General features: G+C 46.5%; 1 protein-coding gene across 1 annotated transcript in view; it reads left to right on the top strand.

Moving 5' to 3' along the window:
* Positions 1-13,934, top strand: part of LOC126523916 (uncharacterized) — a 469,956-nt gene extending 456,022 nt beyond the window's left edge. Inside the window, exon 12 of the mRNA XM_055066991.1 lies at positions 13,480-13,934. Coding sequence (XP_054922966.1) covers positions 13,480-13,510 — 31 coding nt within the window. The 3' untranslated portion in view covers positions 13,511-13,934. The remainder of the gene's footprint in view (positions 1-13,479) is intronic.
* The last annotated feature ends 13,404 nt before the right edge of the window (positions 13,935-27,338 follow it).

Below are 27,338 nucleotides of genomic sequence, written 5' to 3'. Positions count from 1 at the left end.
CCTTCCGCCGCACCTGCTGCCGGACGAAATTCCTGGTGGTGGCAAGCATATCTCACGACGCTGGAAGTACCAGACTGTCATGGCCGATGGCTTCTGGAGATGGTGGCGGAAAGAGTACTTATTAGAGCTCAGATCGGCACATATGTGCCGACCAACGACATTGAGTGATCTGAAGAAAGACGCCTTGGTGCTCCTGAGGGAATACCGCTTGAAACGCCACATGTGGAAGACCACCAGAATTAAGGAAACATTTACGGGTAGAGACGGCAGGGTGCGGTCCTGCAAATTGGTAATAAGTGGGGGAACAGAGGTGAAGCGACCTATACAGCTGATGTATCCCTTAGCGATTGTGGAGCAATAAGCTCAATAATAGTGCGCTCATCCGGGGGAGGTAGTGGTTAGGTTGAGGAGGTGCAGGTTAGGTCAAAGCTACTGTATTTGCATATATTCGTGCTTCTTTCGTCGCTGCTGCCAAGTATCGTGAGCTTTATTGGGGCTACTTGTTGAATTTCTATTTTTCTCGCCTGTTATCGATAAGTACGACTGCCAAACTATGTCGAAAGAACTGCCCAAGATTAAGAATGAACTAAAGTTTGACTTTGCTAAAGTAAGAGACGAGATTCGACATGAACTGAACTTGTTTCTTGATGCTTTAGAAAGGGATCTACGAACAGAAAACCGCGAGCTCAAAAATGAGCAGAATAACATGGTAAAAAGTCTGGATTTTGCATTTCACGCAATCGATAAACTGAAAACGAAACTGATGGAATGTACTGCAAAGAATGCTAAACTTGAGAGTGAAAACGCGGCTCTGCACGCTAACTGTTCCTTTTTAGAAAGCACTGTTCAAAGCTTAGAAAACTGACTCGCGCAAACTGAGCAATACTCTCGTAAGGCCAACCTAGAGATTCAGGGTGAAGACCGAGAATGAGTGCTTGAGCGACCTACTTTCCAAACTTGGCTCTACGATCAATGAACCAATCACTGTACGGACAGTGAAACGTGCCATCGTGTACCTACATGCAGTAGTGATCGGACATATATAATCGTCCAGTTCAAGAGTTGCGCGAAGCGGAATAGCGTTTTCCACAAGCCAGAAAAATGCGTCTCACAAACACAGATCTTGGGTTGGAAGGCTCTTCTTCCGTGTATGTGAATGAACACCTTTGCCCTGCCCTGAAGAAGGTTCTCGAGATGGCCGTGAAAAAAAAAAACGCGCATCACTGGAAATCGGTGTGGTCGTTTAACGGCAAAATTTTTTCAAGACAAAGGGACGACACGCCCGTTCTCCACATAAGAAACGAGAGTGACGTCGAGAAGATAAAGTCACGGCAGGCGCAGGTGTAAGGTGGGGGAGCAGCGCGAATTTGTGTAGCCCGCAACTTTGGCTGCTCACCATCGTCAAAATGGCTTATCAAGAGCTTGTTCTGCCGCATCTCATTGCTAAGCAGGATGCATCTGCCACGGCTGTTTTGAATCTTAAAGCGCGCTCAGCATGCAACAAGAGTGACGATATCATCCATTTTTTCGCGCAATTTACTTTGAAGTTTAATTTGATCATGATATCGGAAATATGGTACTACAGTAAGTGTGCTATGCTGACTTTACAAGGTTATCACCGCATTTCTGTTAATGGGCCCCGCAAAAAAGGCGGTTGTGTTGTGCTTTTTGTTGAAAGCCATGCAAAATATGAATTAGTACCAGGCTATACGACAGTAACAGATGACTACTAAATACTCACTGTAAACTGTAAAAACAGGATAATACCTCTGGTGTATCGCCCACCGAGCGGCAATGTTGTCACTTTTCTAGATTTTTTGAACCATTCCTAGATTATGTAAGCATGAACAGTTTGAAGCTTGTGTATGGCGGCGATTTTAATATAGATGTACTTAAACAGAGTAACTCATCCTCCCAACTGAACACGTGCCTCCAGTCTGCAGGTTTTGTAAATACAACCACCACACCAACACGCATTACAAGTCATACATCTTCTTTACTTGACTTACTCATTGTTGATATTTCTGCTACTGTAAGCAAAACAGGCCCATTGGTGTCTGACATAAGCGACCATTGCCCTATATGTTTAATCTACACCGATGACTCTAAGAAAACAGCTAATGCCTGTCAGCAATTCACTTATCAGCGTATAACACAAGCATGTTTAGAGCAGTTCAAGAACGACGTTATGAATCACAATTGGTTACATGTTTTGAACAAAACAGATGCAAATGAGGCATATAACGAATTTATTAGAACTTTTACCCATATGTACGCCAGCAATTTTCCAATGCGGACAGCTAAATATTCTGAAAAAGTTAGAAACCCTTGGGTTACTCATGAGCCTGCAAAAATGATCAAAACAAAAAATAATCTCTATCATTCCTTCTTGCGCAAGCGGTGCGAATTAGCATTACAAACATTCAAAAAAAATTTAGAAACAGGCTAAATGCTGAACTAAGAAAGGCAAAGGCGACTTCCTTGCAAATGTTTCTAGGCAACGCCCAGAGATTGCGTGGCAAACGATTAATCTTGTTCGCATCTGACATCTATGAAGCTGAGCTCACGTGAGATCACAGGCACAGCGCTTTCCGATTACTTTAACCACCACTTCGTAACTGCACAAAGCGATATAGCTGAAGGCAATGATAGCATAGGGGTGGCTTGTTATAGCGATGCTGTTTGCGAAAGTGCATTCTTCGTGCCTACTGATGAATATGAAGTATACAGAGTGTACATGGGGCTGAAAAACAGTAAAGCTTTAGATGTAAATAATTTGCAGATTAACACTATAAAGCATGTTTTGCAATTTATTGTACTTCTGCTTGTGCACATTTACAATCCAATTTTTGAGACTGCAAATTTTCTCGATGCAATGAAACACGCGAAAATGTCGGTTATTTATAAAGGTGGTGATGGAAATACGCCGTCTAACTATCGACCGATATCGGTGCTCCCACTTTTTTCAAACGGAATGGAAAAGCTTGTTTTTGCTCGAATGACGGAATTTTTCAATAAAAAGAGTGCTTACTGATTCACAATATGGATTTCGGAAAAACAGGTCCACAGAAATGGCTCTTCTTACGCTGAAAGCATACGCTTTGTAGAGCTTTGAAAATAACTACTACACAGTCGGCATTTTTATAGACTTTAGTAAAGCTTTTGACCGCCTCAATCACGAGATCCTTATTCGGAAGCTTTGTTTGTATGGAATTCGTGGGAAACCGCTAGAATTACTCAAATCACATCTTAAACATCGACGTCAGTACGTTCCTATTAATAAACATAACTCGTCGCTCTTAATTGTATGTGGTGTGCCTCAAGGAAGTATTCTTGGGCCACTTTTGTTTAACGTTTTTATACGTGACATCGTAACCATGAACAGTGAGGTTCAAGTCAATATGTACGTGGGTGATTGCACATTGTGTGCCTCAGGCCCTGATGCGAATGAACTTGTGCAAAAATGTTATAAAATTACGGCAACTTCGTCCGATTGGACACAGCCAAATAAGCTTAAAGGAAATTCAAAGACAACAATAGTTCTAATATATCGCGCAAAAAATGAACCGCTTAACATTAATCATGCTACTTATTTTCAGAGCCAACGCATTGAACTTGGTGAAGAATTTAAAATTCTTGGAGTATATTTTTCTTCTCATTTACGTCGGGATGCCCATATCAAACATCTCTGCGGCAAACTCTCGGCGGTTACCGGTGCTATGGCATGTTGCCGCGCATTTCTACCTACGAGAGCAAAACTTCAAATATACTATGGTCTCTTCTTATCGTATATAAATTACTCTTTCCTTGTCTGGGCTACAACATCTAAATCTAACTTGCAAAAGCTGGTAATACTTCAAAAGGAAATCATTCGTTTTATAGAGAACGTTAATCGGCTTTCACCAACAGATAATATATTTCTTAAATACAGACTAAACAGCGTAGATAAATTATACGAACATAGATTACTAGAAACGATTTACTTTTCATCCGAATATGTTAAGAATTATTTTACATCCCTTGCTCAGCTAGAACTCTGCACTCACACGAAACATACTACACGACACCCCGAGGTGTGGAAGGTATACCACGGTTTCGAAACAATTACTGCCTACAGTCCTTAACAAATAATATACCGACTGTACTAAACAAATAGAAGCACACAGCTACGCTAAATAAAAATGGTTTGCGTGACTAATAATAATAATAATCATAATAATACTTTATTGATGACTCGACAATCATACAGTGGAAGAATCGGGCCGGCCAAAGCCGCAGTGGGCTTGAACGGCAGTGCCTGGCAGACAGCGACAGAGTCATCAGGAACACGTTATTAGACAACAGTGAGAAAAAAAAAACACGCACATGACAGGCTTCGCATCACGCATTAATGTGTCTAAGAGCCTTTCTAAGACCATATTTCGTTTTCACATCTTTTATGCTTTGAGGAAGTAAATTAAGCATTGCTGGGACATAATAGTTACGGAGTCTTCGACCATATCTCGTCTTACAGCGGGGTGTAACGTAAGGATTCTTTGGTCTCAGGGAACGAACAGGCACATAAGGAATTTTATACTGGCTTATCCAAAAATGCTTTCTAGCATTTTAGTTTCTAGCAGCAAAGAATTGAAATCAGGTAAAGACAAAGTTTTGAACGCATCAGATTTGGGGGAGACATCATAAGCAACATGCTTCAGAATGCCACGAAGGACGGAGTTGACCCGGTTTACCAAATGTTGAGCGCCGTGACCATATGTAGATATCCCATACCGGATTACACTGTAGCATAAAGCATGTACTACAAGCTTTCGGACAGACAATGGCATGTAAAATTTAATATTATACAAAACACAAGACACTGCGCGAAGTTTCTGACAAATATAGCGAAATCAGAGTTCCAGGATAAATCACTGTGAAAAAAAACACCAAGGTATTTAATTGAACAAGCGTATTGCACAGGGGCACACGAACAGGGATTGCAATGTGATGTGTGCAAATATAATGGGGATAACTTTCTTCTTTTCTACTTTCTTTCTTTAAAGTGACACTTCAGTGTATTTAATTCTAGTGTAAAATGTCATTTTTATGCATACGTGCGATGTGTAATGTTTGTTGTGTATAAAGCCTTCACTGTATATATCATGTGAGTGCTACTGCTATGTAAGGGACCCTGAGCCTCCGTCAAGCTGCTGCGACAGCTTTTTGCCCAGGTGTCCCTCCAGTTCCTTTTGTTTTCTGGTAAATAAAATTGATTGATTGATTGATTGATTGATTGATTGATTGATTGATTGATTGATTGATTGATTGATTGATTGATTGATTGATTGATTGATTGATTGATTGATTGATTGATTGATTGATTGATTGATTGATTGATATCCTCCATTCTGGAGCCAAAGCACCCCGCGCTGCGGGCCGCTGATGATGTGGCGAGGGTGACTCTCCCACCTAGAACGGCACTGGTGAGGTCGCTGTGGCAGAAGCGCCAGGAACTTGACACCCTTCAAACTGGGTGCAAATTACTGGCGGGCGCGTTCTACGAACAGCGACCGGTGGTGTGGTGGTGCCTTTCAGGTTTGGAGCGGGTTGCTCGCACGTGCAGGGTGCAAGAAAGGCGGTTTGGCACAGTGTATTGTGACTTTCCCTTTCTCTCTGCTCTCTCTCCTTTCCCGTACCATCTAGTCAAAAAAGAATGAGTATTCTTGATGAGCTCGAAGCGAACGGATGTCTGTCATTTTTCTCCGTCTCCTATTCCACAACAGTACACGAAAAACATTGCTGAAACCCATGCTCACTAGGATGAAGAAGGTTATTGTTAGCAAGATGAGACATGACGCAACTATAAATCACGTGTCCCATACCCTGACATAAAATGCTAGTTGAGGATACTGGTCTGTAATTCTCAACTCTGTCCCACTGTCCACTCTTATGAATTGGCACCACTCGCGCTAGTTTCCAATCGCCAGGAACAACGCTGTTATTTAATGAATTTTGAAATAAGCGACACAAGTACAAACATAAAATGTCCGAGCAATTTATGAGGAATAATGCAGGGGTATCATCCGGACCACATGCTTTTGTTGATGCCCGTCACATTAAACAGAACCTCAGACATTTCGTCGGCTTCGACCGGATAATCGACACTATTAACCCCACTAATGTTTGAATGAGTAGACTGAAATACTGATGAGAAGTCATTAACAAATATTTCCACCTCGCTTGAGTCATCATTAACAATCATGTCCGACCAGTGCAAGGGTGGAACAGAAGTCCATGGTAGAGTGTATAAGCGCGACTGGGCGAGGACGTAGAAAGAAATAGATACACAGACACAGCGCTTCTGTTTGTCTATCTGTTTCTTTCTCCGGCCTCGTCCAGTCGCGCTTATACACTCTACCATGGATTCTAACCAACTAGCCCGCCAACGTGTTTTAACCAGAAACAGAAGTGTCGTCCTTACCGTTTTTGTTAACATATTTCCAAAATTCCTTAGGATGGTCCACTAATCTCTGCCCTAAGTTCGCAAAGTATCTGCGTTTAGCAGATCCAGCGAGTTCTCTAAAGTTACGTTCTAGCTCAACTGTATGTGACGACTATCCGATTTCTTAGTTTTAATCTACTGATAGATTCTTCTATTGTTCGAGGCCGGCAAAATTCTGCAGGTAGGCAAGGAGAACGTACCCAACCTTGTAATTAGAATAATATGGGCACCCGCCCATAGTGGACTCACAGAGAACGAGATCGCCAACGAGGTCGCCCGATGACGGACACACCGGTCCCCACCGCAGGCAGACTGCTCCCTGTCCAAAAAAGCGAGACCGCATACAGAGAAATTCTAGAACGCTATAGGATGGGCAAGAGAACCTCCCCTCCCCCCCCTATAGGCCTCTCACAAAGAAGGAAGAAGTAATCTGGCCAAAACTGCAGACGGGTACCTTCCCAAACCCGTTTATCCTACATAAGTGACATCCTAAGGTGCACTCTTCCAAATTCAAAAACTGTGAAGTCATAGCGACCCTAAATTACATGCTATTGGCTTTCCCAGCACTAAACGGTCCGCATGCAAATAAAGGGTCACGGGAATCCTCCCTCCGTAGCCATGAAGAACAAAGCCAAAACCAAGTCATCGGTCAAGCCGAGGCCGCCGCTGTAAGCCAACTAATTCCGGCCGACGTCTAGGTCCAGGGAGGTAGACGATGAAAGGGGGAGCTGCGTCTCACCCCGATCACCCATACTCCCTGACGGGTGCAAATAAAGTGCTTTCTCTCTCTCTCTTTCGTAATAAGGAATGGAGTCGACAGCAAAACCATGGTTTATCTTTTGCACGTTTGAAAAACAGAGTTCACAGGGGAAGAAAGTCATCTCGCAGTTCGAAAAGCTTGTTTTTAAGTACCCCCATAACTCTTCTGCGTTTAATTCATTGGTCAATGTGTCAAAAGCAGGAAAATAAGATTCAAGCCCTTATTTTACTTCAGCCTAGTTAGCCCTATTATATGCATAAACAGTTCTAGGAGGTTTTTTTGATACACAAACACTAGGAAAGATAGTGTCGGTTACAACAACATTATAATCGCTATACCAAGCAAAACACATACATTTGATACAATGATTGGGGTATCACAAAACAACAGATCAAGCACATTACCAGTGCCATCATTACGCAAAGGCTCTCTTACGAACTGATGGAGCATATTTTCGTGCACACACTCAAAGAAAGCTATATATAAACTGCCTCTGACAGTACGTGTAATTTATACCGATCCCCAATCTATACCGGGAAGATTGAAATCACCTTCCACTATAATGTGACCCCTTTAAACTGTCTCAAGAAAAGTAATCATTTGTGCAAACTCATGATAAGATGCACCAGAATGTCGCTAATAAGATTCAATAAGAAATCTTGCCATTTTCGGCTCGCACCTTAATACAGATTCACTTTCCAAAATGAGAATCAACTCGAACACAGGGCAAGAGGGATCTTACAATAATGAATACGCCTCCTCCCCTTCATTCACGGTACCGATAAAACTGTGATAGCCGAGAGGGAATATTTCTCTGTCGAGGACCGTTGAATCGAGCCATGATTCAGTTCCTAATAATACTGCGGGCTCAACTGAATTTAATAGTAAACGAAAATTATCAACTTTGTTTCTAAGGCTTATACAATTGACAATCAGGAGTCTGAGCTGATGCGTCACCACAGTTTGCGACAACGGTCACGTTTCGACTACGTCACCAGTTGTGCTTTCGATGAGATATCGTTTATAGCGGTATAAGGTATGAAATCTTAGAACCGGTTTCTCTCCCTCCTTCCTATTTCCTTTTGCCAACGCCTAAAGTTTCTTTCTTGTTTGTAGGACTGTACGTCAAAAATGTTCTAGTGTTCCGTACGCCGTCCCCTTTAGGTTATACGCTTTCGTCAAGATTGCTGTCGCGTCTTGAAGGAAGCAAATCAGACGATTACTGGCCGTGTTTTATTTGCATGTCCTATTCTGTGGGCACGCTCAATATTTACAGAAGTAAACCCAAGTTTGGTGGGGCAGAAATTAAGAATCAGATCTTCAGAATCAGCACTAGTCTTACCGGCCGCTGAATCCTGTAATCCCTAGAAGACCAAATTCGCACGCCTTTCCCGGTTTTCAAGATCATCTCATTTCTCGAGAACGAAGGACATCGCATCTTCGTCTCGTTGCTGCTGTTCTGTTATGTTATCTGTTATTGTTAAAATTTCCTCTATGTTCGGGACATTTCTTTCTAACGAAGCCGGACGCGATATCAACTCAGTTATATCAGCATTGGTTTGCCTTTGGGTATCTTCAATTGGCGACAATTTAGAAATAATTGTAGTTTGTAATTCGAGCAACTGTTCAATCTGTGCAGTAGAAGGCCCTGGGTTTCTCTCCACGTCTCCCCTGCGCCAATAGCAAAATAATCAAATAAAAGGCAGCGTTTCGAAACTACAAGAACTGCCGTCTGCGAATTACCCTGCGTGGCATTTCGCGATAATGGCACTTCAAAGACAAAAAAAATGGAACACTGGGGTAGAACCAGCGTAATTGTATGGTACCATTTCCAAATGTGTGCGAAAAACCAGCCTGCGTAAGCAACAAGAAAGAAATAAGGACCACTGCCATGTCTCCGGTCCCATGCCCCGTTGACATGGTGCCGCTGCGGTCAATTTGTAGCCGAATGCCAGCAGCTTTCTCAGGGCTGCCCAGCGTCCATTGTTGGCAGTTGAACAGCGACAAAAAGTCTGTCAGTGCCGGGCATTTTCGTAAATCCATCGTCACTGGAAGTAACCACCCCAGAACTGTTTCCAAGTCCCCGTTGTACGCCTTCCCGTCGGTGAAATCAGCTGCAGCATACTAGTTAGCTAGCAACACCATGTCGTCCGCATAAAATAAACCTGGATGTTGCTGCTCTACTACTGTACCCGCCTGTTTGTATGAGAAATATAAACCCGATATTACTTTCTTCCAGCACCCTTTCCATCTTCAACATGTCCATCGTAAACAGCGATGGGGATAAATGCCACCCCCGTCTTAGTCTCTTGTTGATATCAACTTTCTCCTCGCTCCTGAGCCTTTCCCATTCAACGCAAACGGTATTTTCTACGTATGTCTCTCTCGAAAGCTGTATACGATCGTCGTTCAAGCCTTCCCCTTCAAGAATAACCCACAAAATGTTGCCGTCTAAGTTGCCATACGCTCCTGCCATGTCTAAATAAGCCACATATAACGGTCTCATTTCTACTGTACATATTTCAATTCACTGAGCAACGACAAGTAATTTAGCAACCAGACGCCTACCGATTCTGAAGCTGTTCTGAAGTTATCCCAATATGCCATTGTTCTCTGTCCATGCTTACAGCTTTATTTTAATTACCTGCATCGCTAACCTGTATATTACCGATGTAACGGTCAGTGGTCTATCAGAGTGAATTCTTTCTCCCCCCCCCCCCCCCTTACGTTCATCAATGAAATTCATTCTACTTTGTCGCCAACTGTCCAGTATTGATCTATCAAAATTTTCCCCACTGCTTTCAACGGAGCTTCCTTACTTTTTTCTCCTAGTTCATTATGCAGACTAACGGGAACCTCGTCTAGCCCTATGGCTGTACGCTTAGTAATTTTCGCTTCGGCTTTCTTCCAGTTAAAATTGTCAGTACCAGCTCCTTTTCCATCTGGTTTACTTTCATACTCTTTTTTTTTTTCTGGATTGCAACGTCGTCATTGCCTTGGAAACAGTCAGCTGTTATTTTTCGTACGTAATTGAGTGCCGAGTTTCTTCCCAATTTCTTTCCATCTTCCTCTAGGACATGTTGTCCTATTTTTTCCAGACTTCCTTCCTAATAATTATATGTGGTTGCAAAATATTGTAGGTGCGGTCTTCTTTTTCTCCCCTATTTCTGACAATCAACGTTCATTTTCACCTATTATCTTCGCTTGAACCAGCATTTGAACCACAGATTTTTTCCCGGTATATTACTCATGTTCTGGCTACTTCATTTTGCAGCAACTACACTTGTTTTTTTTGTTTGTTTTTTTTTGCCTGCGTGTGCTCTCGTGATCCTTTCTGTCGTTCGGCCATTGCTCTCGTATCTCACTGCTCCACCAGTTCTTTGGCTTCTTTTTTTCTTTCCAACGAGCATGTAGCTTCTGTTTCGGTATTTCTGTCGTAATTGCACTTATAAGCTCATTATATTGCCGCTCTGCTTGGCCATTTGCCAAACTCTTCCTCCACTTTTTTGGCAATATTTGTTATTTTTTCCATGTTCCAATTTGGACAGGCCATTTTGCGCTCCTTGCACTCTTTCCCAACTGCATATCGCATTTTCAAAGTGATCTGATTATGGTCACTCCCTATGCTGCGATACCTTTCCTCGTCAATGACCCTTTCTCTCAATGTATCGTAAATTGCTTCTCTCATCAAACAGCGGCCACACAGCGTGGCGCCACCTCTTAAGCCGGCGCGAAATCCGCGCCGCGGAACTCACGACCGCTGGTGCTTAACAGGCAACCCTGTCTCAGCGCTGAAAGATGACATTCAAGTGCATGGCGCCCTGTATCCGCCTTTTGAATGTCGCTATTGGAAATGGCAAATAAAACTTCAGCGTGCAAGAATTTACAGCTTCAGTAACCAAATGGCACAGCGTGTCCGTTTAAGGCGCAATGTGTGTGCAGCGCGAACTTGTTTTTGTGACGGTGACGAGAAGACATCAACGGGGATGTAATGAGGACGGCCACTATACAATGTAACCACGATGACAAGTACGTGAAAGCTCCTAAGAAAAGTTTCTTTAATGCATTTAGTTTGGGAAAGAAGAAATTTTGCAGAAGACAGCGCGCTAAGTTCAAGCAGCATTTTATTTCTGGATGCAGCAATTTATGCAATTCCCCGACAACGCGTGACATGATTGCTTGCGTCACATCCTAAAACATTCAACTTCAATAACACAGACGGTCAGCTCACACAAGCTCACCCATGTTTTTAACTTCATCAGTTTCATTCATCAGCTTGTCGCGGTCCACATTAACAATGGTGCATGCATTAAAAGATGGCTTACAACAACAGCGACAAGAAGTCTATGGTGCTACTATGATGCGCGTGCCAGCCGTCATGTGTTCTTAACATTATTTGCATGTTCTCTGAGGCGGCCATTGGTGCAGGCACTCGTGAAACCTATATACTGTTTCTCATATAATCGCTTTATACTCTGCAGGATATTACAGATACAGCCTATATACTAAATTCACTTGGTGTTTCTGCATAAATAATTTTTTTTTACTACTACATATCCTCAAATGCCTCATATTACCAAGGCAGAGAAAGAACATTAGCTCTGAATCACTCAGCTATCGTCTTTGCTTCAGAATGTGAGAAAATTTATAATAACTGCTACATTTCTCTTCTTCTTGTCGACGTGGGGCTCCGCAGAACTTTCTGTGGAACATCTTTCTTCTAAGCCCTGACTCTGCATCTGCTCTTTTAATATGCCTGAGATAACCGGCATCGGAGAACCCCTTGTAAACTGGCCTTCTAGGCTAGTATCATTTGCTGCGACATAGCTTCTATAGCGAGAAAAATAATTTACCAGAAAAAAAATTGAAAACAATAGTGCAGTACAAAATTCATGGGTTTCATTATAGATATATCAGAGCATAAATTTAGCTACAAGTTGAGTTACTGAAGTGTGTGGAATTATTATAAATAATTATAAAATAATAATTACCGCCCACCAAAGCACGGAATTGTATACTTTAGAGACCCGCCACGTCAGCACGACTTTGACTAAACTCCTGGAAAGCCGGAAATAGAAAGCAGAAGTAATGACGTCACTAATGTCATCACACACAAGAAGGCGGCGTGACATTCAACCAGCTAAGCATTGCAAAACAGTTGCCTTACATAGACTGGACATCTGCCTAGCAGAGCGGATGTGCCTTCACTCCCTCGCTTCTCCCGGCGTGTGCGCGCTCGTTACACGCCTACCACAATTTTTTTCTATTCTCCCTATGCTGTTGTTTTTAAATGGACCTAGGAGTTAGCAATATATTCAATTACATTTTTTCCTGGTTTTGTATTTACGTTTCTTAGTTAAGCTATATACAGGCTGTCCCACATAACTTAAGCCAAGAACTTGCAAATGAAAGGCGCTTCTGAAGCGCATTGAACCAAACACATGGTATTCAAATAGTAATTCAGACAACTTTCTTGTTTTCCCCATAACGCGCTAATTATTTCAGTTTAATTGCCCAACTTTTTAATTATTCACTGAGGAGGCCAAGTATGATACGCAGATTTGCAGATCACCTTCAGAAACCACCGTTCGATTTGTTTCCTTTACGATACGTCTCACGTAGTCCTTTTTTCTGAGTTGCAAAGAAAGCCCATGAAATATGAAAAAGCCACGTGACGCCGCCACGCTTGCGCAGTGCTGCTCTCAAGCGTGCGTTCCGTGAACACGGTCAGCTGCATCGTGACGAGGAAGCAGCAGGGCAGCGCTCATCGGCAGCGCTCGGCCAGCAGCATGCATTTTCATCGTCATCCCACGGGAGCCGACCTTGTTACCGAACGCACGCTTGTGAGCAGCACGATGCCAATGCGCAAGCACTCCGTGCCGTGGTTTTTCTTTTTTCATATTTCGCGCACTTTCTTTAGAACACGGGGAAAAGGACCACGTGAGACGTTTCGTAAAGGAAACAACTACATCGTTGGTCTCTGAAGGTGCTCTATAAATCTTCGTATCATACTTGGGGTCCTCAGCCAATAATTAAAAAGTTGGGCAATTAAACCTTATTAACTAGTGAGTTAAGGGGAAAGCAAAAGAATGTCTGAGTTAGTATAGGCTATTGCGAATAGTATGCGTTCGGTTCAATTGGCTTCCGACGTGCCTATCATTTTTAAATTCTTGGCTCGAGTTATGTGGGACACCCTGTGTACTGATGGCAAACTATCGTTCTTTCTTGGCACCTGCAGGATGCGCAGCGAGCACCTGGCACCCTCCTGACCTGCGCATGTCGGCAACCCTACCGGAGCAGCCAGCCCTCTCATCCAATCAACGTTCGCACTGATAAATTTCGCAATCATTTCGATCCCTGCCAACATTCGTTGTAGCCGAGTCCACGTCGCATAGTCCTCACCTGGTGGGCGGATGTGAAAGCCAGCGTAAGAGATTCCTGGGGATGTTTAGCTAGAATGCGCACGAGCTGAGCTCGATGACTGAGACTCAACGCGATGCAATTGCGATCCCGCCCCGCCTCAAAGTGCTGACTACAAATTCATCAGCTTGTTCATTATGCAATTCATAAACTGCGCGGCGATGAGATGCGTCGGTACCTGATATAATATTCATGCCTATCTCTAGGCTTCGGTGAATTTGACCGCTACCGCATTTTGCAATAAAATTTCTTTACTATACTTGCGGCAGCCGCATGGGCTGTCACATATATAACAAAGGCCATGCTTTCAGTGTCTGTCTGCCTACTTGATTTCTTGTTTCTGTGTCTCCGACTGAAAAATTATGATTACACTGCATGCAATGGACATTGCTGGCCATTCGCTGCGTTACTGTTGTCGCTTTATTCACGCAAATACAAGCACAGGTAATTCGGCCATATGTAATGGCTTTGTTCGGGTCACTTCAATATACATTGAGCAAGAGAGCCATTACTAAGTCCTTCCTCTCCTACCTCTCGCCAGAAAAAGTGGAGACAACAGTAACGAACTTCTCATCTCAAGCATACTTCCGTGGACAAATCGTGCCATTCTTCTCGTGAAAAGGGCGCTACAGTCTTTTGGCTCGTCGTATTGCTGAAAATATCCACGCTGAGCTTAACTGCGACCCATCATGACGACATGGCAAGGGACCAGCAATACACTTCAGAATGTTACGGACGGACACGTACGACCGTTGAACTACCGTCGGCCCAATTGTCTCCAGCTTACTCAGCAGGAGAGGGCGGGCGACGTCGTAGCAAAACGTTTAATTACATGTCGACTCGACAAGCTTCTCGCCGTTTAGCGACACGAACGTTTACTATGCCTGTGCTGGAAGTCAGTTGGTGTCCCTATTGAAGAGACCCCGTACCCCACAGCCTCTATATCCAATAACACCATATGGGAAAAATGGGTTTTTATATTATGGAATCATATATGATTCACATTGCGTGATTGGATATGGGAGTTGTGGGGCACATAATTTTTTTTTTCTATACATGGGAGGCGGTTAGCCTTTTATAGCATCTACGCAAATTCCATCGCCGAGGAGAGCTTCGCTGCAGCTCTCGTCCGGATTCTTTCACATCACTAACTGGGGAGACGCCTGTCCGTGTTGCTTCTGTCGTCCCTGGTCTTTTAGTGCCCCACAGTTGCAAGATCAATCCCGATAGCATCACCACTCTCTTGATGAAGTGAGTGACCACGTAACCATTCACGGATTACATCTATGCAAATTATGTTTCCTGAAATCTCTAAAGCACACGAATCTGTGAATAAAATCAATTAAGCGATAATTTATTTACATCATTGGTTTCATTTAGCCCCTCAATACGTGTCATTATCCGTGTGCCCGTTTTTGGCTAATCATCTAGGATAAGTATGTGAATTCTGAATTCTAGCGTTTCATGTGCCAAAACCACGGTTTCATTATGAGGCAGGCCACAGTGGAAAACTACAGAATAATTTTGACCGCCGCGGGTTATAAACGATGTCTAAACATGACACAAATAGGTAGGTGTCCCACTGTCACACCAACGGGTACATGATCCGTAAATATTGCTTGATACGCGTCGTATTACAGCGAAGCAGTATACCTCTACCGCCCAAGAAAATTGTCGTGTCGTTGTAAGCACGTACGTGGAATTACGTGGGCCCATCCCGTAGATTGTGAAATGCCGGGTCGACTCTCGGCGGAGCTGAAACAGGTGTTAAGCACTCCCCATACGTGGGCCGATCCCGAAGATAATGCAAAGCGGGGTCGACTCGCGGTGGAGCTGAAATAGGTGTTAAGCACTCCCCATACGTGGGCCGATCCCGAAGATAATGCAAAGCCGGGTCGACTTGCGGTGGAGCTGAAATAGGTGTTAAGCACTCCCTATACGTGGCCCGATCCCGGAGATAGTGCAATGCCGGGCCGACCCGCGGCGGAGGTGAAGCAGGCGTTATGTGGGCCTATCCGGAAAATAATGCAAAGCCGGGTCGACACGCGGCGGAGGTGCAGTTCTTCATTGAGGAGGGACCCACATACACAGCTTCACTGCTCATCCTTCTTCACAGAGTGGAAGGGCACTGATATTTTTTCTGTACATACACCTGTCGTCACTATTCTTCATTCATCAAGCGTCGTCTTCGAGCTCGTAACATCAATCCGTGTACGTCAGTTTTACACTGTGCACCCGCCTGAATTGCAATTTCGACACAACTTGGGAATGATGCAGTGCAGTATCGGCATGGCGTAGGCGAGCTCGTTCCCGGTTGTCCTCGCGGCGTTGCTGCAAGCTACCTGCTCCTCAGGAGTATCTATGACGCATGGCCTACACATTTCGGAGCCCGAGAAGAACTGCTCAGCGCACGCTCGACTGCGACGGAGAGCAACATCACTACTGGCGCAGCCAATCGCACGCATCTCTTCCTTTTTTTCGCGTATGCGCGTTTGGTTCCGCCGTAGGAGATTTTGGCGTACCGCCTACAGACGAACGTACGGACGAATCGGCTAGCCATACAAAGCTTCGCTGCAAAAGACGAAGCCGGTACAGTTACATTTTCTTCGGGTAAGCAGTCGCAGTCATGCACAATACGGGGGAAAATGCGTACTTGAATGAGTTAATGCGGCAGTTATACTCTCCTAATTTAAGAGCGTGGTCCACACTTTAGGACACGTATGTAGGCTTTTTCAGCTATTGGACCTTATCAATGTCAGCTTTTTTGTTTATTTTAAAACAATGACACCCCTAAGAATTTGCGTCTTTCAGAGAACAAGAGCAAGCCTGTTGATTTGATTATATTTAATTAGCTTCTTCAGAATTTGTAGTTTCACGTTACAAACTGAGCTTTCCGCTTCTCAACCCGCTTCAGCGCATCGACATACGTGATCGCTGAAGGATACCGCCTGCAGCCGGCGAAAGATGGGGCTTATATTAATCATACTCAGTTTTTATTTCAGTTCCAGACGCACTTGTCTGAAGTTCCGAAAAAAATTTCAGGGCACGGCATGCCATTGCTGTTTTGTTTTCAACGTAAGCTGTGCAGAACAATTTCTTTTTGTTAAAAGAGCGCCTAAGTAGTTGTACTCCATAAAATTATATAATGAAGCGCCCTGCATTATACCCAGCTTTCCTAGACATTGGTTCGCGTGTGCGCCACAAGTTGCGATGGTGTAAATGCGCTGAAAGAGGAGGACGACGGGTGTCACAACGTGCCATATGGTGGACCACATAGGTGGGCCACAACGTGCCGCATTATGGTAATCTTTTGGAATTTCCCGCGATCTTTTAATTCACGCCACGGAACAAAAAAATAAAAACCGTAAATCAGGTTCTCCACAACGAGCTTCGTGATCGAGCGGAGTTCACTGGCAATCATCGTCGCAATAACCCGTCCCATGATAACCAGCAACACATCGCCTCAAAAGGAGTGGTCATTCCCGATTTCTTCGCAGAGATTTTCATTCCCATTCTTCTTGCTGAAGAATGTATTTGTACGAAAATAAGGAGGAGCCGGGGTTATCAGAATTCAAACTGAAGTGAGTTTAACAAAAATACCATAGACATGGATGTACACTGTAGCTCAGTCAAACTGGTAACTTATCGGCAGATATACATCTGCGAGAAGAAAAAAAAAGTTGGATGCCTTGATCCGATTCATATTAACATAAAGGTTCGGATCTGTTGTAGCTTTATTTAGAGCCCTACAAAAGCTCATTAGATGTTAATATTGTGACTTCAGTGAATGTAGGTGATACCAATGGTAAATTATATCAAATAAAGTATCCCGCTGTGAATAAAGAGGAGGAGTCGTTATAACATTTGCCAGAAACAATTGGCTATGCGAACGACCGTCCAGAGCAATCAAAGAAACAGAGGTACTACTGTTTTCAATCGAAAGCGCACCTGCATCATTTATGAACTGGGTGATCTACAGGCCACCAGACAAAAATACAGGCGCATTCCTGGATTGATTGCCGCACCTCCTAGCGACACTACAGAAACGAGACAGCATAATTCTGGTCTGTGATCCCAACACAGATTCTCCATCGCGACCATGCTAAAGTGGATGCCCAGCAATAGGTATGAGCAACTTTGGTGGTAGAAGAGTGGCTGAGTATGCCTGCTTTGGAATTCGGTTCGAAATTATTTTTGCCGAAGCGGCGTCCGACGCTGGAATTTCTTCGACACGGGCCCTTTAACGCTATCGCGTTAAAACCACCACTACAACTGCAGAGGGGTGTATGCAGTGCTTTACTGATGGTTCGGATGCTTGTTTTGAGCTTATTTATTAAAACGTACGCTGTTCTGGGTTTGTTTGTGAGTGTGTGTATGTTCATGGGCGGTTTCATCGGATGTATGCATTGTTTGTTTCAATTTGCTCAGCGCTTGTAGCCCCTGCCTTACATGGGTATGATCCATTGAATTTTTCTTTTGCTTCAAGGGGTATGCGCTACTGCTTAGGGTGTATGAACGATTCCATTTTGCTTGCTTACGGGGGTATGGACCATTACTGATGATTAGAGATGTTCGTCTTGAACTTGTTCCTAATTGAAAGGTACGCTGTTCTGTACGTTGTATTCGTAATTTCAATGTATGCATGCACTGTTCGTTTCACTTTGCTGAGTACTTGTACACTACGCATTTACGAGGGCCATGATCCATAATGTTTTTGTTTGCTTAGGGGATATGAGCCATTGCTGATGATGATAATTTCTGCCCACGGACACACAAAAATTCCGACCACCCTGAGGCTAACAGCATCGCTGCAAAAGTGACTCACCATCTCCGCTCTGTGAAAGTAGATGCCCAGCGAAGCTTTTGCAAAACCACCACTACAACTGAGGGGGATATTCAAAGCTTTATTGATGGTTTTGGCGCTTGCCTTGAGCTTATTCTTTATTTAAGCGTGTACTGTTCCGTGTATTGTATGAGTGATTTCAATGAATTCAGGCCCTGCTCGCTTTGCTTTGCTGAGCGCTTGTAGCCTCTCTCTTAGGGGGTATCAACCATTGCTAATGATGACAGATGCTTGGTTTGAGCTTCTTTATTGAAACGTACGTTTTTCTGTACGTTGTATGCCTGATTCCAATGAATGAGGCACTGCTACATACTTTTCTGAGCGCTTGCGGCTTCTGCATTACGAGGGCATTGAGCCATTGCATTTTTGCTGGCTTTGGGTGGCATGATCCATCGGTAATGATGATAATTGCAGCGAAGCTGTATAGGTCTGCCGTCCAAAGAAATTTGGACTAGCTCTACCATCCATATGTGGGCCGATTCCGGAGATTCTTCAATGCCGGGCTGACCCGTGGCGGAGGTGAAGCAGGCGTTAAGCACTACCCATACGTGGGCCGATCCCGAAGCTAGTGCAATACGGGCCCGACCCGCGGCGGAACCGAAGCAGGCGTTAAGAACTCCCGATGCGTGGGCCGATCTCGAAGATAGTGTAATGCCGAGCCGACCTGCGGCGGGGGTGAAGCACGCGTTAAGCACTCCCCGTACGTGGACCGATCCCTGCGATAGTGCAATACCAGCCCGACCCGCGGCGGAGGGGCAGTTCGTCATTAAGAGACCCACGTACACAGCTTCGCTTGTCATCCTTCTTCGCAGAGTGGAAGGGCACTGAGATTATTTTTTTGTTCACGGGCGGATATGAAAAATGCCAACTGTGGTGTCCGGTCTAGCGCCGCAGTTTGTCGTCAGGTCGATAATGCGCAGGTGCGCGAAACGGATAAAAGGCGTGCGCCGTGACCAGCCAGCCTCTTTGTCTCGACCAGCCACGCAGCAACGAACATATGGCAATAAACATCGCTCGCCCCTTGGAAACTTCTCTGCTCCTTCACGTGAACACAACTGGCGCCGGACATGGGATATGAAGGCGTCGTTCTTAGTTAGGAGAGCAAGTGTTTCCGAAATTTGCTAGGTGATTAAGACCGTCTTTGTGCAGAGTGCAAACCAGTGACTGACGTCGTAACTGAGGCCAAGGCAGCAGTGACGCACTTCGCCGGGCGACTGGGCCAGCTTGAACCTTTCGACGAATCCGCCAGCGATTAGGCTTCGTACGAGGAGCGGCTTACGTCGTTCCTGATTGTCAACAGGACGTTCATGCAGACAAGGACATGTGGCCAGTCCATCGTGTACGTCTTGCGGCTTCTGCGAGACACTTCAGCACCTTCTATCTGAGTGTCCCGCTTTCAGTGGGCAGCGCATGTCGCTAGTAAGAGACTATCATTTCCTTGGTCTGCGGTGTACGGCACTCGACGAATGTTTAAAAGAATTAAATTATGGGGTTTTACGCGCCAAAACCACCTTTGATTATGAGGCACACCGTAGTGGAGGAATCCGGAAATTTCGACCACCTGGGGTTCTTTAACGTGCACCTAAATCTAAGTACACGGGTGTTTTCGCATTTCGCCCCCACCGAAATGCGGCCGCCGTGGCCGGGATTCGACCCCGCGACCTCGTGCTCAGCTCGACGAATGTTTGTACCCCAGTGGTTGTGCATCTAAACGTGATGAGGTTCATCGCGCTCTATATAATTTTCTAGAGTTAACTTAGGTTCACGTTTGTAGTATGGATATTATTTCTTCTATTTACCATTATGCAGTTGTGTGACTTTCAGTGACCGCCCCACTGTGTTTGATCTGTGTGTTATACTTTATTCTTTTAGATTTGTCTTATTGCTCTTTCTTTCCTTTTTCCTCCCCTCCTTCCTATCTTCCATTTCTGTTTGGCGGTCACCTTCCTTCTGAAGAGTAGGCAGGCAATGTACCCTTTGCGATGGTAGTTGCGAGCCTGCTCCTCGCTTTCGCTTTCCTCTTCAATGTATATATCTGTTCAAAACTAATAATAATAATGATAATAACACCCATGATGGACGACCTATTCAAAGCCTTGTCGGGAGGTAGGCAGTTCTTGAGGATTTATCTCAACCGGGCTACCAGCAAGTGGTCATGTCGGAGTCGTCAATACAATGCCTCACATCGAATACGCAGAAAGGATTCTTTGCTGTTAATCACCTCGCGTTTAGAATTTCATCCGCACATGAGATTTTCCAAAGAATAATTGACCCCATGATGAAGGGCTTACACAGGGTTTGGTGTTACCCAGACGACATTGTGGTAAATGGCAAAACTAACGAAGCGCAGTCCATCAATCTGGCAGCTGTCTTAAAACGACTTGTTGAAAGAGGCGTCTGTGTCAAGAAAGAGAAGTGTTCGTTTTTCGAACAGGAACTTCCCCACCTTGGACACAGAATCGGCGCACATCTCCGCAATGACGGTGAAGGTTGATACATTGCTTGAGGCTCCAGCCCCTAAAGACAGGCAGCAGATACAGTCGTTTCAGGGAGTCATCAATTTCTACGACAAGTTCCTTCCTAACCTAGCAACGGTGGCGCAATCATTTTTCAGATTGCTAGGTAAAAACGTCCCGTGGTGGTATAATGAGTGTTGCCAGGGAGCGTTCAAGATAAAGAGCTTGCTAGCATCTCCGCCGACTTTGGCACACAAGTACCCGTGCAAACGGCTGCAGCTATCGTGCGACGCATCGCACTATGGTTTAAGCGCGGTCGTTTCTCATGTATTGGATGATGGCATGACAAAGCGAATAGCTTTCGCATCGCGTACGTTGACCGATGCCGACAAAAAAAATACAGCCAGCTCCAGCAAGAGGCCCTTGCAACAATATTTGGTGTAAAGAAGTTTCATTTCTTCGTTTACGGTCGTGCGTTCCCATTAGTCACCGACCATAAACTGCTTCAAAGCTTCAAAAAATAGTGGGCCCGACAACCGGCGTTCGGATCATCGCAGCAGCGCGTTTGCAGCGCTGGGCTGTCACATTATCAGCTTACCGGCATTCGCCTATCTTCAGAAGATCAAGCGAGAACGCTGAAGCTGATATCTGTCGGCGCCTCCCGATATATATTGTGAAAGATGAAAAGCAATAAATAGAGGACACGTTTTATTCATTGTGGTTGCAATCAATGCCAGTTTCAAGCCAGGACATTGCCCGAACAACAGGTCGGGACCCCTTGCATTGCAATGTACTACAGTCGAAAAACATTTACACCCTTTGGGTTGTATTTTGTCCCCAAACAATAATCGTCATCTCACTTGCCCGCATTTCCTTTCTTTAACGCTGCGAGCCCGCTACTTCCTAGTCACGAACGGCTTGCGCGTTATCGGCTCTGCACAGCATTCTCGAAACTTTTCCATTTCAATAATATTTCTACCTATCGACAAGAAAGGTGCGAGCGCCGAGTTTTCAAAAGAGGAGCCGTACGCAAGACATATGACCATTAATGTTTGGGGACAAGATAAGCCTCAATGGGTATAAACTATTTAGAGCGTAGATTTCGTAAGCGTGGGGTGGCTAGTGGCGTAGGGTGGCTAGCGTGGATACTGCAACGCCGGCCCGTAGGTCGGCCCGGCATTGCACATCTATTTCAGGGTTCGGCACACGTATGGGGAGTGCTTAACGCCGGCTTCACCTCTGGTGCTGGTCCGCCCGGCAATGCAATATCTGTGGGATCGGCTCACCTATGGGGAGTGCTTAAAGCCTGCATCACCTCCACTGCAGGTCGGCCCGGTATTGCACAATCTTCGGGGTCAGCCCACATATGGGAAGTACTTAAAACCTACATCACCTCCGCTAAGGGTCGACCTTGTAGAGCTCATGTATTTTCGGGATTGCCCCACGCATCGGAAGTGCTTAACGCTTGCTTCACCTTCGCCGCTGGTCGGCCCGCTATTGCGCATCTATTTTTGGAATGGGCGTAGGTATGGCGAGGGCTTAACGCCTGCATCACATCTGCCGCGGGTCGGTCCGGTAAGCACATCTATTTTCTAGGTTGGCCCATAGGGAGCGCTTAACGCCTGCGTCACTTCTGCCGCGGGCCGGCCCGGTATTGCACATTTATCATCGGGGTTAGCCCACGTATGCGGAGTGCTTAAATCCTGCGTCACCTCGGCATGGGTCGGCCAGGTGTTTCACATATATTTCCGGGATGGGCCCACGTATGGAGAATACATTACGCCTGAGTCCCCTACGACGCGAGTCGCCCCAGATTTGCACATATATTTTCGCGATCGGCCCACGTAAGGCGAGTGCTTAACGCCTGATTCACCTCCGCGGCTGGCCGGCCCGGCATTGCACTATCTTCGGGAACTACCCACGTATGGCGAGTGCTCAAAAGCTTGCGTCACCTCCACCGCGGGTCGACGCGGTATTGCACAACAATTTCAGCATTCACCCCCCCATGGGGAGTGCTTAACGTTTGGTTCACCTTCGCCGCTGGGCGGCCAGGCACTGCGCTATCGTCGGGGTCGCCCCACGTATGGGAAACATCTACGTCACTTCCACCACGAGTCGGCCCGGTATTGCACATCTGTTTTCGGGATGGGCCCTCCTATGGGGAATGCTTAACGACTGCTTCACCTCACATGAGGTCGCCCCGGTATTCCACATCTATTATCGGGATGGGCCTACGTGTGGGGTGTGCTTAACGCCTGCGTCTCCTCCGCTGTTGGTAGATGCGGAATTGCACATCTATTTTCGGGATAGGCACACGTAAGAGCATTGCTTAATGCCTGCTTCACCTCCGCCACTCGTGGGCCCGGCATAACACTCGGTATTGCGTTATATTCGAGATCGGTCCACCTAAGGGGAGTGCTTAAAGCCTGCGTCGCCTACCGCAGCGAGTCGGCCCGGTATTGCACATCAATTTTCGGGATCGGTCCACGCACGGGGAGTGCCTAAAGCCTGCGTCACCTCCGCCTTGAGTAAGCCGGGCATTGCACATTATTTTGGGATGTGCGCACGTATTGATAGTGTTTCTCGCCTGCGTCACCTATGGCGCGGATCGGCCCGGTATCGCACATTTATTTATTTATTTATTTATTTATTTATTTAGTTATTTATCATACCCTCAGGACCATTACGGCCTTATAGAGGGGAGTGGTTACAAGCAAAACTGGTAAATTCAACAAACAGGAGTTACTAGTGCAGAAAATCATATATATTGCCACATCCTATATGGTCACTGCGGGTATGTGCCGGGCGATGAGAACGACGCTGAAGTAGCGCGCGAGTGGAAAAACAGAGACGACAACGACCTCGCGTTGACTGCTCTGATAAAGTGCTTCCATACGTCCTCTACGCCGGCTTTGCCGTCTTCTACTAGGCTGCGAAACTGGTGAAGGTACAGGATAGGATTGCCTCATGCTCGGCACCCCTTCGCGGAGTCATACCTTGAAAGCGGAATCACATTCGTTCGTCGAAACTCCTGTTCGCCGGTACAGTCGCCGTCTGCTAGGCCTGACGCCCGAGTTCAACCCTGTGCAGGACCCTGCTGGAACGCGTCTACCTACTTACGCCATGGCTACTGCAACTCCATCGCAGGTGACGCTGCAGAATCCTAAGATACCAGAAAGTTTCCATGGCGATGCTTTTGAAGATGTCCAAGATTGGCTGGACCAATTTGAGCGTGTCGCCAGTTCTAATGAATGGGGCTCTCAGCAAAAGCTGTCTAATGTCTGTTTCGCGCTTCAAGACAGTGCGCGGACGTGGTTTGTGAACCGGGAGAGAAGTTTGACCACATGGGATGCCTTCCGCACCCAGCTGCTAGACACGTTCACTAGTACCGACAGAAGAGACACTGCGCAGCGCCTACTCGAATCCCGTATTCAAATCCAAACGACAGCGTAGCCATGCATGCAGAAGATATGACCAGCCTTTTCCGGAAAGCAGACCCTAAGATGGCCGAAGAAAAGAAGTTACGCTATCTCTTGCGCGGAGTGAAGGAGGAACTGTTTGCCGGACTCATGAGGAACCCACCGACGACAGTGGTCGAATTCACCAAGGAGGCTACCGCTATAGAACGGGCACAAAAGCAACGGAACCAACAATATGATCGCAAGAACTCGCCGGTGAATGCTTCAGTTATACCTGAGAGCTACTGCACGTCTCTGCGTGAAGTCATCCGGGAGACTGTGCGAGAGGAGATCCGGCAGCTCGGGATTTCTCCTATGGCACCAGCGGTGGCTTCTGTCGCTGATATCGTTCGGGAGGAAGTTCGACAGGCCTTTTCGTCTCCCGACCGGCAGGCGGTGCCGCGACGACTAACCTACGCGGAAGCTGTCTGTCCTCCACCTCCCGCGACTTCGATGCTGCTGACACCGTCGACCACTACGACGCAGCCAGCACCGCCACCCCCGACGCCATATTTTCGCCAGTCACAGCCGCCGCCGCCAGCTATGCCGCATCGCCGCCAGCCGATCGCTGCGCTTCGGTCTTACGGCGAATCCCCTGTGGGCTACCCGCTTCGAAAGACCGATTTGTGGCGCACCGCTGACCGCCGGCCGCTATGCTTTCATTGCGGCGAAGCAGGACATTTTTATCGTGCGTGCCACTACCGCGCAGCCGGGTATCCAAGGTTTCCCAACTGCAATTACCCGGCGTTTGATGCTGCACGTACCTACGGCGAAAATTCTACAAACTTTCGGCCGGAAGGCTCAGCGACGCCTCGATCGCGTTCCCCTTCTCCGGCTCGTTATACCCCACCGACCCGTCGCGATTTTTCTGACGCTTCTAGGGGCAGGTCCCCTAGCCCGCGCAGAGGAAACTAGAAGCAGCGACCTCCGGGGGTGAGGTTGCAAACCGTCTAGCCTTCCAAGAGCCCCCATCACCGACGACCGACAACTCTAAAGCTCCGACGTCTCCAACCGCACCCCCTGTAGCCGATGCCGTCAGCGCCGATCTTGTCGTTTTCATTGACGGCCACCAAGTGGCCGCTCTCATCGATACTGGTTCGCATTTTTCGATAATTCAAAAGCTGGCCCACAGGTTGAGAAAAGCGAAGACGCCGTGGACCGGGCCCAACATCAGAACTGCCGGCGGCCAGTTGATGACGCCGATCGGAAAATGCACAGCCAGGATAGTAATCGCCGGTGAAACCTTCGTCGCCACCCTCGTCATTCTCTTTGAGTGCTGCAAGGAACTTATATTGGGTATAGATTTCTTGAGAGAGTACGGTGCAGTGATTAATGTCCGTGACCTCGTCGTCACATTTTCTACGAGCTCAGACGACGTCGACCCCGCGGAACACCAGCGGCCCCGCTTCCGTATCGAAGACGACGACGTCACGCTTCCGCCGCGAAGCTGTTCCCTCGTGCCTGTAATCTGCGACAACTTGAACACTGGGACCGGCATCTCTGAACACATCGACGCACTGGTACTGAGTCAAGGCGTTTCCATCACCAGGGCCGTAATTAGCGTACACGACGGACGTGCTGAACTCCGGCTGACGAATTTTACCTGGGAACGTCGACACATTGTTAAAGGAACGGCTGTTGCTTACTTCGACGAATTTACCTCAATACAAGACTACCTCTCAGTGGAGCACGCGACGGCCACCGTGACCATGCCTGCCCCTGTGGTTGATATTAGTCCCACCTTGTCGCCCGTCGAACGTAACAGCCTTTTTGAGCTCATCGATGAGTTTAAGAGCTGCTTTTCATCTACGTCACGAGTCAGCCAGACGCCGCTCACTAAGCACCGTATTGTTACCGAAGCCGACACCAGACCAATTCGGCAGAATCCTTATGGTGTGGCACCGAAAGAGCGCGACGCGATACAAACGCAAGTGAAGACGATGCTTGAGGACGGGGTTATTCGGCCATCTAAGAGTGCTTGGGCATCGCCTATCGTGTTGGTGAAAAATAAGGACGGCAGCCTGCGCTTCTGCGTCGACTATCGAAAACTCAACCAGATCACAAAGGAAGACGTTTATCCGCTACCGCGTATCGCCGATTCACTGGACAGGCTACGAAACGCACGTTACTTTTCATTGATGGACTTGAAAAGCGGCTACTGGCAAATAGAAGTTTATGAGACATTGAGAAGACTGCTTTTGTGACGCCCGACGGACTTTATGAATTTCAGGTGCTCCCCTTCGGTTTGTGTTCTGCGCCAGCGACGTTTCAGCGACTAATGGACACGGTACTCTCAGGCCTCAAATGGCAAACCTGTCTGGTGTACCTCGACGACGTGACTGTTTTCTCGGTCACGTTCGAGGAACACTTACGGAGGCTAAAGACGGTCTTTGAAGCAATACGCTCAGCTGGTCTAACTTTGTTACCTGAAAAGTGCCATTTTGGCTTCAATTTCCCGGTCACGTTGTCAGTCGTGAAGGTGCCCGACCTGACCCTGATAAAATCTCTGCCGTTGCTACTTTCCCAACGCCATCAGATTAAAAGGCCGTGCGACGTTTTCTGGGCCTTTGCGCCTACTACCGACGCTTTATTGCGGACTTCTCGCGCGTCGCATAGCCATTAACGAATCTAACCAGAGAACATGTCCCCTTCGTATGGGGTGACGACCAGCAACGGGCGTTTCACGACCTACGGCAACAGCTGCAGACGCCTCCCGTGCTCGCACACTTTGATGACGACGCTCCTACGATTCTTCATACCTACGCTAGTAATGTCGGCCTCGGCGCAATGCTTGTACAGCGGCAGGACGGGGCCGAAAGAGTGATTGCTTACGCCAGCAGGACGCTATCAGGGACGGAGGCAAACTACTCCACTACAGAAAAAGAATGTCTCGCACTGGTGTGGGCCGTCCTGAAGTTTC

This window comes from Dermacentor andersoni, chromosome 6 (genome assembly GCF_023375885.2).
Source record: "Dermacentor andersoni chromosome 6, qqDerAnde1_hic_scaffold, whole genome shotgun sequence".
NCBI classification, from domain to species: domain Eukaryota; kingdom Metazoa; phylum Arthropoda; class Arachnida; order Ixodida; family Ixodidae; genus Dermacentor; species Dermacentor andersoni.
Note: the sequence above shows the minus strand (reverse complement) of the source record. Positions and strands in the feature narration are given on the sequence as shown.